General features: G+C 56.6%; 1 protein-coding gene across 1 annotated transcript; it reads left to right on the top strand.

The window, feature by feature from the left end:
* Positions 1 to 7,755: 7,755 nt before the first annotated feature.
* LOC125441860 (NXPE family member 1-like) lies at positions 7,756 to 12,170 on the top strand. Its single transcript, XM_048512827.1, has 3 exons — positions 7,756 to 7,761; positions 8,948 to 9,166; positions 11,251 to 12,170. The coding sequence occupies exons 2-3, from the start codon at positions 8,986 to 8,988 to the stop codon at positions 11,784 to 11,786; spliced, it is 717 nt and encodes a 238-aa protein (XP_048368784.1). The 5' UTR covers positions 7,756 to 7,761; positions 8,948 to 8,985; the 3' UTR covers positions 11,787 to 12,170.
* Positions 12,171 to 13,529: the final 1,359 nt, after the last annotated feature.

The following is a 13,529-nucleotide window of genomic DNA, read 5'->3' as shown; positions in this document are numbered from 1 at the left end:
GNTGTGGGGGGTGGCAGCTGACCTTCCCAGTACCTGTCATATGTTAATGGACCTTTTGTTCTGTGTCAATGCATTCAGCAACATAGTTAACTAGAGCATCTCTGCTATGGGGTCCGGAAGGGAGGAGGGAGGTACTGAGGCCACGGGCAGGAGACCCTTGCTTTCCAAAACAATGTCTTTCACACTTCGTTGTTCCCACATTCCCACATTCCCTGAGAAGGGGGAAGTGGGGAGTGAGGAGGACACAACAAGGGATAAATACTACTGCAAACACCAGGACCCACAGAACTGGCTTTCTGTCTATGAGTACCTGTTGCCAATAAAGACTTCTTTTTTTATTGCTTTTTTAATTGCTTTTCCAAAAGGTTGAGAAAGGAAATATACATTGGTTACTTCTCCATTTTGTGAGCGCAAATTAGTACAATCAACAAATAATTAAAAATAAAATAAATTCTCAGACTTTACTGTCTAGACTAATACAAATAATTAGCTGCTCTTCCTTCCTTATCTATCCCTCCTTCCTCCCTCTTAACCCCCCTCCCTCAAACCCTCCCCTCTGACTTTCCCTCTACTTATCCTCCCTTGCTTTGCCTGGTTAACTACGCATGTTAAGTCTTAATATGTATTCAATCCTATATAAATTCGTTAAAATCATAGAGTTAAGTATTTCTATAATCTATGTTCGTTGTAAGTGGAATGACATTCTTCAAACTTTATTTATATAATTAATCCACAGCTGCCACGTCGAGTAATACTCTTTGGTTGGTTTTCCTCTGAGATTAAAAGATATTTTGTCCATTACGAACATTTTTTGAGTTTTAGTTCTCCAGTCCTCCAGGGTTGGAATTTCCGCTGACTTCCACCGCTGCGCTATCGCTATCCTTGCTGCTGCAATCATATGAAACAATAAATATTTACATTTAAAGGAGATCTTTTCTTTCAACAGGGCTGGACCTAAAAGGTAGGTCCCCATTGATTTTTTTATATTTAAATTTTAGTATATTATTAATTTGTCTATGGATCTCCGCCCAGTATCTTTCTATCTGTTTACATGTCCACCATAAGGGGATAAATGTTCCAGGTTTTTGTTTGCATTTCCAGCACATGGGGGAAATCTTAGAGTCTATTTTATTCAAAGTGGTGGGTGTTATGTACGTTCTAGCCAATAAAGACTTCTCATTTAAAAATCTAGAGTCCGCTTATTGGCTTTGGTCCAGGACCTAACACAGTGCTAGAGCAACTGCTTTGCAGGCAGAACGTGTCCTGTGCCCAATCTTCAATACAGTCTAGACTTGCCAACTCCAGGCTGGAAAATTCCTGGAGACTTGCGGGTGGAGCCTGGAAAGGATGGAGTTTGGGGGTGGGAGGGAGTTCATCAGAGATGTAATTCTATAGGCTCCACCCTCCAAAACTGCCATTTCCGCCAGTGGAATTGATCTCTCTAGTCCAGGGGTAGGGAACCTGCGGCTCTCCAGATGTTCAGGAACTACAATTCCCATCAGCCTCTGTCAGCATGGCCAATTGGCCATGCTGGTAGGGGCTGATGGGAATTGTAGTTCCTGAACATCTGGAGAGCCGCAGGTTCCCTACCCCTGCGCTAGCCTAAAAACTGCACCCCCTGCAGGCCAAAAATGGAAAACCACTAAAATACCCAAAAACGAACCTTGCATTTTGATGCCCCCCACAAGGTGGTGCCCTGGGCAGCTGCCCACCTTGTCCAATGAGCATTACGCCCCTCACCCACGTGCAGTTGTGGGCACAGAGACCTGCAATCTTCAGCAAGCTGCAAAAATAACACTTTAAGAACATGGGCTTTCGTTTCGGACTAATTAATTGTCCTGCGTTTTCCCCAGGACCTCCTACTGCCAACCGTTACTTAGGGTATGATCTGTACTTCAGAGCAATTGGCTCTGCTCCAGAAATCCCATACCTTTTAATTAGCCCAAGTCCTCAGGCATAATTAAACCTAATACCCAAGCCCTTGAAATAGAAAAAGAGAGAGAGAAGTTTCTCAAGACCCAGTTTGAGAACTGGGTCATGAGCATTTTTTTGTTTTGTTTTGTTCTGAAATTTGCTCTCTCTGCAATGTTCCAAAGCACTTGATTTTCAGAAATATAATTAAAAAAACTCATCAATTTTTTTAATCAGCTGTGGAAAAAAACACCTCGGCTTAATCCAGAAACACAATTATTTCTGAGGTGGAAAGATCTCGAATCACATCCAGAAGTCACTCAGGTACATCTGGAGGAAGAGTGATCCACAACTGGGAGCAGCCCCCAAGAACAATACCCACCCCCCAATGTTGTCGTAGTTCAACTCAGTATTCTTGTCAGGAACACCAAAATGAAATATGGGGGAGGAAATAATTTACAAGGTACGTTTTCCAAATGAAATTTGGGGCTATGTAAGAACAACAGTTTGGCTTGTCTGGGCCTGCCAGCCACTAGATGGAGCCTGAATATCTCGTGGAATTACAACTGATCTCCAGACCATAGCAGTTTGTTTTTTGAGAAAATACTTGCTTTGGAGGGTGGATTCTATGGGATTATACCCCACTGAGGTCCCTCCTCTTCCCAACTTTGCTCCACCCCCAAATCTGCAATAATTTTCTGACCCACAGCTGTCCACCCTAGACTTGTGCTCATAACTCTGCTGGGAGCCAGTGTGCTGGAAACCTCAGCCCAAGGGACTCCTAGCATGTCATGCCCTGGAACGGAAGAAGAAGAGTTTGGATTTATATCCCCCCTTTCTCTCCTGTAGGAGACTCAAAAGGGCTTACAATCTCCTTACCCTTCCCCCCTCACAACAAACACCCTGTGAGGTAGGTGGGGCTGAGAGAGCTCCGAGAAGCTGTGACTAGCCCAAGGTCACCCAGCTGGCGTGTGGGGGAGTGTACAGGCTAATCTGAATTCCCCAGATAAGCCTCCACAGCTCAGGCGGCAGAGCGGAGAATCAAACCCGGTTCCTCCAGATTAGATACCCGAGCTCTTAACCTCCTACGCCACTGCTGCTCTGGAGGCTGCCGGATCCTACAACATTTGGACAGATTCAGTAGAGGCAATCGAGAATTTTTTTAAAACTACGATCTATATGTATTGTTTTATTTATGGCCTGACCCACCCTGAGCCCAACTGTAGTTGGGAAAGGCTGGGCTATATGTCTAAATGATGGTCATGGTGGCGGCTACTAGAGATGTCTGATGCTGAAAAAAAGAATTGTAACTCTTGAACAAGATGCAGTCTGGATGGGGACCCGAGTTCCTGGATTTGTGACTGACTGTCTTGCCAGGGAAACTTCAGCAAATGAAAGAGGTGGATTTTCCACCACTCTTTGGCATGTCATTATAAGAGCCTTCATAAGAAGTGACAGAGCTTTGGCCCATCAATGCAGCAGAGATATACCCGGACAGACCACTTGACGGAGAAATCTGGCAACCACACAAGCAATTTCATATCCCCACCTGCACCCTGAGCAGTGGATCCACACCACTGGCTTCCTGAGAAGCACACAGAAGCCTCCGGCCCCTTTTGACAGCCGAGAATTAATTCTTCTGGAAAGTTTGTGACCTGCTTAGTCCCATGATGCAACAGGGCAGCTCCACGGGTGGACAATATGAGCCAATCTCCTTCACTTTCTGCGGGTCTTGGCACCAGCGCAGATTTCCCCCACCCCAACACCCAATGGCCTTTCAGACATGGCAGCATTTTGTGACATAACCAATTTTCCACCAGACAGATGCCAGGTGGGGTGGGGAATGTCTCAGTCTGAATCACTAATTCCCTTTTGGGTGGGGAGGGAGAGAGTTTTGACTGCCGCAGAGCCTTGGAGGCTTTCCAGTCCACTCGGCAGATTGTGTGTGTGTGTGTGTGTGTGTGTGTGTGTGTGTGTGTGTGTGTGTGTGTGTGTGTGTGTGTGTGTGTGTGTGTGTGTGTAGAAGTGCCACTAAGTTGCAGCTGATTTATGGAGATCCTGGGTGGTTTTCAAGGCAAGAGACAAACTGAGGTGGTTTGCCATTGCCTGCCTCTGCATAACTGCATATCTTCATTGCCTGGGGCAGAGGAGTGACTTTAAGGGGAAGGGGCAGATTTTACCCTGTTCATCTCTCCCGGCCAGGATGCAGGAACCTCTTCCTAGAAATGTTGTCTCTTGTTTGGTTATTATTTCTGCTCACAGGGGAGGGCCATAATTCTGCCAGTTCGCTCTGCTAAAGGGAGTGTGCTGAAACAGGCTAGAGAGAACAACCTATAATAAGCAGGAGCCATGAGGCAGGATAAATGCTCATTGGAAGACAAGGGAAATGAAGGTCCAAACCCCTAGATAACTAGGCAAACAGACTTGCTTGACATCAGCCATGATAATAATCAAAGCAGGTGTACAACAGGTAAAAATCAAAGTAATTACACCAATGCGTACTTCTACTCACAAAATGAGTAATATTTCAACCAATAATAAATTGGAATACAATTCTATCTTTGTTCTCTCAGTAACAACTCAAATATTATTAATATAGTTCAACAGGTAAGCATGTAGGCTGTTTGGCTATAAAACCTCTGGATTTGGTTTTTATTTCAATGATCCTTCTTCAAGCCGTTCTGTAAAGTACAATACAATTTAAATATATGTTGATACTTGACGTCAGCTATGAGCACTGGCTGGTCCAGCTGTTCAAGCCTTTGTATTTCACTTGTTAGTTATTAATTTACATTATTCATAGTCTGACTTTTTCCCACTGACTCAGGGCACGGGGGGGGTGGGGGGGGGGGGGGGTGGGGGGGGGGGGGGGTGGGGGGGGGGGGGGGGGGGGGGGGGCGGGGGTGGGGGGGGGGGGTGGGGTGTGGGGGGGGGGGGCTGGTGGGGGGGGGGGGCTGGGGGGGGGAGGGGGTTGGGGGGGGGGGGGGGGGGGGGGGGGGGGGGTGGGGGGGGGGTAGGGGGGGTGGGGGGGGGGGGGGGTGGGGGGGGGGGGGGGTGGGGGGGGGGGGGGGTGGGGGGGGGGGGGGGTGGGGGGGGGGGGGGGTGGGGGGGGGGGGGGGTGGGGGGGGGGGGGGGTGGGGGGGGGGGGGGGTGGGGGGGGGGGGGGGTGGGGGGGGGGGGGGGTGGGGGGGGGGGGGGGTGGGGGGGGGGGGGGGTGGGGGGGGGGGGGGGTGGGGGGGGGGGGGGGTGGGGGGGGGGGGGGGTGGGGGGGGGGGGGGGTGGGGGGGGGGGGGGGTGGGGGGGGGGGGGGGTGGGGGGGGGGGGGGGTGGGGGGGGGGGGGGGTGGGGGGGGGGGGGGGTGGGGGGGGGGGGGGGTGGGGGGGGGGGGGGGTGGGGGGGGGGGGGGGTGGGGGGGGGGGGGGGTGGGGGGGGGGGGGGGTGGGGGGGGGGGGGGGTGGGGGGGGGGGGGGGTGGGGGGGGGGGGGGGTGGGGGGGGGGGGGGGTGGGGGGGGGGGGGGGTGGGGGGGGGGGGGGGTGGGGGGGGGGGGGGGTGGGGGGGGGGGGGGGTGGGGGGGGGGGGGGGTGGGGGGGGGGGGGGGTGGGGGGGGGGGGGGGTGGGGGGGGGGGGGGGTGGGGGGGGGGGGGGGTGGGGGGGGGGGGGGGTGGGGGGGGGGGGGGGTGGGGGGGGGGGGGGGTGGGGGGGGGGGGGGGTGGGGGGGGGGGGGGGTGGGGGGGGGGGGGGGTGGGGGGGGGGGGGGGTGGGGGGGGGGGGGGGTGGGGGGGGGGGGGGGTGGGGGGGGGGGGGGGTGGGGGGGGGGGGGGGTGGGGGGGGGGGGGGGTGGGGGGGGGGGGGGGTGGGGGGGGGGGGGGGTGGGGGGGGGGGGGGGTGGGGGGGGGGGGGGGTGGGGGGGGGGGGGGGTGGGGGGGGGGGGGGGTGGGGGGGGGGGGGGGTGGGGGGGGGGGGGGGTGGGGGGGGGGGGGGGTGGGGGGGGGGGGGGGTGGGGGGGGGGGGGGGTGGGGGGGGGGGGGGGTGGGGGGGGGGGGGGGTGGGGGGGGGGGGGGGTGGGGGGGGGGGGGGGTGGGGGGGGGGGGGGGTGGGGGGGGGGGGGGGTGGGGGGGGGGGGGGGTGGGGGGGGGGGGGGGTGGGGGGGGGGGGGGGTGGGGGGGGGGGGGGGTGGGGGGGGGGGGGGGTGGGGGGGGGGGGGGGTGGGGGGGGGGGGGGGTGGGGGGGGGGGGGGGTGGGGGGGGGGGGGGGTGGGGGGGGGGGGGGGTGGGGGGGGGGGGGGGTGGGGGGGGGGGGGGGTGGGGGGGGGGGGGGGTGGGGGGGGGGGGGGGTGGGGGGGGGGGGGGGTGGGGGGGGGGGGGGGTGGGGGGGGGGGGGGGTGGGGGGGGGGGGGGGTGGGGGGGGGGGGGGGTGGGGGGGGGGGGGGGTGGGGGGGGGGGGGGGTGGGGGGGGGGGGGGGTGGGGGGGGGGGGGGGTGGGGGGGGGGGGGGGTGGGGGGGGGGGGGGGTGGGGGGGGGGGGGGGTGGGGGGGGGGGGGGGTGGGGGGGGGGGGGGGTGGGGGGGGGGGGGGGTGGGGGGGGGGGGGGGTGGGGGGGGGGGGGGGTGGGGGGGGGGGGGGGTGGGGGGGGGGGGGGGTGGGGGGGGGGGGGGGTGGGGGGGGGGGGGGGTGGGGGGGGGGGGGGGTGGGGGGGGGGGGGGGTGGGGGGGGGGGGGGGTGGGGGGGGGGGGGGGTGGGGGGGGGGGGGGGTGGGGGGGGGGGGGGGTGGGGGGGGGGGGGGGTGGGGGGGGGGGGGGGTGGGGGGGGGGGGGGGTGGGGGGGGGGGGGGGTGGGGGGGGGGGGGGGTGGGGGGGGGGGGGGGTGGGGGGGGGGGGGGGTGGGGGGGGGGGGGGGTGGGGGGGGGGGGGGGTGGGGGGGGGGGGGGGTGGGGGGGGGGGGGGGTGGGGGGGGGGGGGGGTGGGGGGGGGGGGGGGTGGGGGGGGGGGGGGGTGGGGGGGGGGGGGGGTGGGGGGGGGGGGGGGTGGGGGGGGGGGGGGGTGGGGGGGGGGGGGGGTGGGGGGGGGGGGGGGTGGGGGGGGGGGGGGGTGGGGGGGGGGGGGGGTGGGGGGGGGGGGGGGTGGGGGGGGGGGGGGGTGGGGGGGGGGGGGGGTGGGGGGGGGGGGGGGTGGGGGGGGGGGGGGGTGGGGGGGGGGGGGGGTGGGGGGGGGGGGGGGTGGGGGGGGGGGGGGGTGGGGGGGGGGGGGGGTGGGGGGGGGGGGGGGTGGGGGGGGGGGGGGGTGGGGGGGGGGGGGGGTGGGGGGGGGGGGGGGTGGGGGGGGGGGGGGGTGGGGGGGGGGGGGGGTGGGGGGGGGGGGGGGTGGGGGGGGGGGGGGGTGGGGGGGGGGGGGGGTGGGGGGGGGGGGGGGTGGGGGGGGGGGGGGGTGGGGGGGGGGGGGGGTGGGGGGGGGGGGGGGTGGGGGGGGGGGGGGGTGGGGGGGGGGGGGGGTGGGGGGGGGGGGGGGTGGGGGGGGGGGGGGGTGGGGGGGGGGGGGGGTGGGGGGGGGGGGGGGTGGGGGGGGGGGGGGGTGGGGGGGGGGGGGGGTGGGGGGGGGGGGGGGTGGGGGGGGGGGGGGGTGGGGGGGGGGGGGGGTGGGGGGGGGGGGGGGTGGGGGGGGGGGGGGGTGGGGGGGGGGGGGGGTGGGGGGGGGGGGGGGTGGGGGGGGGGGGGGGTGGGGGGGGGGGGGGGTGGGGGGGGGGGGGGGTGGGGGGGGGGGGGGGTGGGGGGGGGGGGGGGTGGGGGGGGGGGGGGGTGGGGGGGGGGGGGGGTGGGGGGGGGGGGGGGTGGGGGGGGGGGGGGCATCGTGCAACAGTAAGTTGGCAGTTTCCTCCTCTGTGAGTCCGCTCATGAGGATCATGATTTCTATCAAATACGTTTTTATCCCACTGTCCTTCAAGCAGCTCTGGGTGTGTCATATACTCCCTTCATTTTGTCTTCACAACAACCCTGTGGAGTAGGTGAGGTCAAGAGACAGTGGGTGGCCCAAAGTCATTCAAGTGATCTTTGGGACTCGGCAGAGATTTGAACCCAGGTCTTCCCACTCTCTCTAATCCCTGCATCAAACTGGATTGCATAGGTAACCATGCTTCTTAGCTAGGGTGGATGTCAACCCTCCTATTCCCCAGGATTGTCTGATTCAAATAAATTGTGCCCTGGGCACTGCTGGGGGAGAAAAGCAGCCCACCCCCCACCGCCGCCCTGGCCTCTTACTGGCCACGTGCCCAAAATTCTGGCCAGAACATTGGTTAACCAATCAGGGATGCTTAAGAGCTGCATCTTTTTCCCATGCTGCAGAAAGATGACCTGAACCGCCCTCACAGCAGGAGAATGAAGCGATTCCAGGTGGGAACAGCAAGCTTCATTTGCAGTTCAGTCCCACTCTAAGGACTTCCCCCATGCCCTTGGCCCTTTGGGAAGTCTTTGACTGTAGCCAGAATTTTAAGGGGGTTCTAGAACAATGCCTGTAAACACAGCTAGAAGCAGGGGTGGACCTGAAGGATGGCGACTCTAAATGGAGGAAAGACCAAGAGAGGTCACACAGTGTGGTTTTCATCTGTAAGATTCCCTGTCCAAAGCTGCTTCCCCTTCTGCACCCCAGACGGATCATTTCTCCCCCACTCCCATCTCCACCTATAAAGGAACACACAAAGCTGCCTTAAATGGAATCAGACCATCCGTCCTTCAAGGTCAGTATTGTCTACTCAGACAGGCAGCTGCACTTCAAGATCTCCGGCAGAAGTCCTTCACATCACCTACCACCTGGTCCTTCTAACTGGAGATGCTGGGAACAGAACCTAGCACCTTCTGCATGCCAATCAGATGCTGTTGCACTGAGCCATGGCCCCTCCCCAGGGCATCGTCCAAACCATCAGAGGGCCAATATGCTCAGATGTTAGGACAATGCGTGAATTTTACCATGGTTGGAAGACACTCACGTTTGGCGCCTCAGGCTCTCCCTTTGCTCATCTGCAAACATTCCTCTCCTCTTGTTTGATAGGGAGCGAAACCCAAACCCGGGAAAAATGCAGGCTAGGGATGGAGTCCACTCTCCCCAGTGGCTACGTTTTGAAGAACGCCTGGCATCCAGAATTCTGCGCTCTGTCTGATTTCAGCACTTTGGACAAGATCCAAGCTTGTCTGAAGAGGAAAATCATTTATCTCATGGGGGATTCGACATTACGCCAGTGGATTGATTTCCTTTCAGAGAAGGTTAAAAGTACGTTCTTCTGGGACTTTCCAGACCCACTCTGGAGTACGACTGTTGCTCTTGTTTGCCTTTTGCTTCACTGTTAACTCTCAGACTGTTAACTTTTGCTCTTTATTTCACTGGTCAGCCTTTGGCCTGAATGTCCACACTTCCACTCTCCTGCTGTGCAGTTTGTGATGAAATAATGCAGTAATAATGAGACCTCTTCTGGGCAATGAAAAGGATCTGCTGCTCTTTAAGCATATCAATGGCCAGCCGAGCTGAGCCTGTTTCGCACAATAGCCGACCAGTTGCCCTTGGAAGGCCCACAAGCAGACAGTCAAGGCAATCTCCCGCTCCCCAGTCAGATCTGAAGAAAGCAGAACATTGTGAGGACAGCCAGCCTCACTTGGAAATCATGGGCAGAAAGGTACCAGCTCACATTAGGGGAAAAAATGTTTACGATAAGAGTTCTTCACCAGTGGAATCGGCTGCCTGGGGAGATAGTGAGCTCTCCTCTCTAGCAGTCTTTAAGCACTAGGTGGACAAACACTTGTCAGGGTTACTCTATGCTGGCCAGGGGTCTCCAAAGTATGGCCTGTGGGCCACAACCAGCCTGCCCACTATTATTTACCTCCCAGTTGGCCACCACTGGGGCCCTTCTCCTTGCCCCTCACTCCTACTCTCTGCCACGGCACAATCAAAGCAGCAGAGAGTGACCCCACCTCTTACCTCCTGGGTTTGGCTCCGGCCGGGTCCACCCCAACCAGCGGGCCTCTGAAGCCTACAGGCCAAAGCTGAACTTGACAGGCCAAGCCCAACATTGAACTGCGGGCTTGACCTGGCTGGGTCCAGTTTTATACAGCTGGCTCCACCTCCAACGTCCATGTGACTTCAGATGCAGAGCTTTGTAGGCAAATGCAGCAGCTGGACCTGGCCAGGTTCCACAAGTTTCTAAGGACTGACATAGCAATTCAACACTCAGCCCTTGGGAATTTGTAAAATATACAATGTGGCCCTCACACTGGAGACCCTGCTCTAGGCTGATCCTGAACTGAGCAGGGGGCTGGACTAGATGGCCTGTACCCCCCCCCCAAAAAAAACACCTCTTATGTTTCTATTTTGTGATTCTGTTCTGAGTCACCCAGTGAGCTTCATGGCCGGATGGTCCAAACCTGGGGTCCCCTTCTGCCTTTGCACATCTTGTTTCAGACGATCAGCACTGCACATTTTGAGACTGCAAAGGAATTCAAGAAAGAGATGGACTCTAGTTAAAGATATGCTCAGTTGCACTGAATGAGAAGGGCTCAATAATGCTCTGCCCCACATGAAGCCACATCAGATCCTTAGTTCAGTAAGGCCAGTTTTGTTCACTCCTGAGATCCCCAATATGGTGCCCTGGGTCCCATGGGGCCAGTGAAGGTATTCAAATAATTTAACAACTGGTTGTTTACAAGCACCATTTTAACAACCGGTTCTGCCGAAGTGATGTAAACCTTCTGCATCCCACCACTGCATGGGGCCCACGAACACTTTTCCTGGTGCCCACCGAGTGTTTTTAGAAAGTGGAATGGCGTCAGGGAGGGCTTCTGCACAGCTGGGGCTCTGTTTGGCCAAAGGAGATCTGATTGGCTTTGCACATTTTTAATAATGTTTTGGTGGCAACTGGCTTTATTCTCTCTCTCATTCTTCTTTCTTGGTGTATTTTTAACAGTTATGCCTCTTGCTCCCTGTACTTGGGCTTGTTTCTGTGTTGGTCCATGGGTGTGTATTTGCCTCCCATGGTGGTCATTTTGTGGTTCAACCCATCATTCTGTGTCAAAATTCAAAAGGAGCCTATTGGCTCAAAAAAGATTGGGGAGATCTGGTTGTCAGCATCCTGGGTCTCTGGTAGAGGTATTTTGCATCACCTGCTACCTGGTTCTTTTAACTGGGGATGCCGGGGATTGAACCTGGGATCCTTAGTATACCAAGAGATGCTTATCACTGAGCCACGGCCTCACCCGCATTTGGCAGACAGTCTGAGTTGATTGTTGGAACCAGGAGATGACCAAATCTCTGCTTTAAACAGTCAATCTTCCCCTTTTAAAGTTCTGCTACTTTATTTTTGCTAGCACTGAAGTTCATTGACTGCCACGGGAGCGGCAAATTCAAAAGGCAACTGCTTCTAGACCCAGAGAGGAATACTTTTGTTCAATGGAAAAAACATGGGCATCCCTTTATGACCGTGGAGTTCTACTCAGTGAAAGATCATGATTACATCCCCCGTGAAATTGACCGACTGGCAGGCGGTGAAGGCACAGTTGTCGTTGCTACCCTGGGCCAGCATTTCCGACACTTCCCTATGAACATCTTTGTGAGGAGGATGCTGAATGTTCGTGAAGCCATCCAACGCTTACACCTAAGGAGTCCAGGCACAAAAGTCATCATCAAAGGAGAGAACATCCGGGAGACATATATAGACCAAGAGAGGGTGGGTAACGTCCAAGCCTACCCCCAGTACCTCCTCACAAGGGACATCTTTCATGGTCTGAACATTGGCTTCATTGACGCATGGGACATGACCACTGCATATGACGCAAGGGAACTTCATCCACCTAACCATGTGATTTGGAACCAAATAATTATGTTTTTAACATATATTTGTTAGGTGGTTTCTACACCCCAAGGCAAACAAAAAAGATTCAGGGCTCCGGTTCACATTGTTCTCATCGAACCAGGTCTGAGCACATCAAGCCAGGTCCACCCTTATGTATGTCAGTTGAAGATGCAACCAACTTATGGACCCCCAGCAATGGACGCCAGCAAGGGGCTCTGCAGAGGAAGCTGCTAGTAAATCCCCTCTGCTGCTCACTTACCTTGAAAGCCCCTTCCTGGTTTCACCATAAGTTGGCAGCCAATTGACGGCACAGACATAAGCGTTTTCTAGTCAAAGCTCAGTCCGTCAATCTTTGTATCTGACCAAGTCAGCTTTGACTTATTCAGAAGTTTACCCTGGAAAAATTGTGTTGGTCTTTAAGTGGCTACTGTGTAGAAGTTTCATCTGGCGTACGCCCAGTAACAATTACTGGCCCTCTTTATGGTGTTGTTTATGTTTTTAATTATTTTATAAATTTAACTGTATTTTTGTTCAATTTTTTCTGGTTGTTGCCCTGCAAACCCATTAATATAGTAGAAAGGCTGTATAAAAATGCTTTAAATAAATTAACTCCGCTCAGGATATCTTGCTCTCCTTGTGAGAATTTTCTACCCTTTCTGAGTAGGCACTTGCAGGGGCAAAGTACAATAGTAATGCAACGATTATCGTTTTCTCCTCAATTCCTGTCCACTTTCTCCATACGCCACGGCCGTTGATCTGCGCCAAGTGTGTTTCAGTTGCCATTGGCCACAGCCAGCAGTCACCACGTGCAGAAACACTAATCTTTCATGATCCAGTCCTTAGTCTGAACATATGAACATAAATAAGCTGAGAGTCAACCTGGCCTTTCAAATGGAATGTCAGTTTCTGGGCCGACAGCTCAGAACCAAGACAAATGTTTAACTTGCAACAAAACCCCAAGTCACTGCAAGAGCTGCCAAAAGAATGGCTTGTCCGCAGGCCAACTGACAATTATAGGCGAAGAATAATTTTCTGAAATGCTGTGGACAAAGCAGAAAAGGTGACTTCCGTTAGTTTATCTGGTTTGTCACCCTCAACATTAATCGTGTATCCACACAATTTGATAAGTATAACTCATTAACGAATAGCAGAGATGAGGCAAAACTTGATAATTTTGTGCATATTTACAGCATTTGTCAATTAAGCACCTCCTTTTTTAGACATCCATCCATATTGTTTCAACACCATTCCTTTCAGCACACAGTCTCTTCCTTTTTCATTTGATCTACCCAGTTTTCACAACTTATATGACATTTTCAATGAGGTCCGGCCTGGCGACATGAGAAATCCCTGAATACAGAATCACATGGGTCCCCACAGCCAATCAGGTTAAAGAGCAGGTAAGCAATGGCACCTGGAAGACCTGCTGGAAAAGGGCAAAAAAACACCACATGGCATAGATTGGGATTGCGAAGTTTCGGCAGGTTGAACAATTTTTCGGAAGTTGTTTCGGCTCGCAGTTATGCTGATTTTGAGGTGAATATTGGCATGAGGAAATATTTGGCACCACCATGGTAGTGAATGGTGATTAGGCAATATCTGAGCTGGGAGGTGAAGGGGCTCAGTCCATCCTGAAGGCCCCAAATGCAGGTGTGAAAGGGCTGCAGTCATCCATCAGCAACAGAAACACTTCATGTTACTTCACAAATCAAAAGGTTCTGCTTCAGCTTTCAAAACAGGTTTGGCAGCTCCTATTAAACTCCAGTTGTTATCCCTTCCCTATCTGAAAGCTAA

The sequence above is a fragment of the Sphaerodactylus townsendi genome, linkage group LG12, assembly GCF_021028975.2.
Source record: "Sphaerodactylus townsendi isolate TG3544 linkage group LG12, MPM_Stown_v2.3, whole genome shotgun sequence".
Classification (NCBI taxonomy): Eukaryota; Metazoa; Chordata; class Lepidosauria; order Squamata; family Sphaerodactylidae; genus Sphaerodactylus; species Sphaerodactylus townsendi.
The sequence above is the reverse complement of the archived record's forward strand: the minus strand, read 5'-3'. Positions and strand labels throughout refer to the sequence as shown.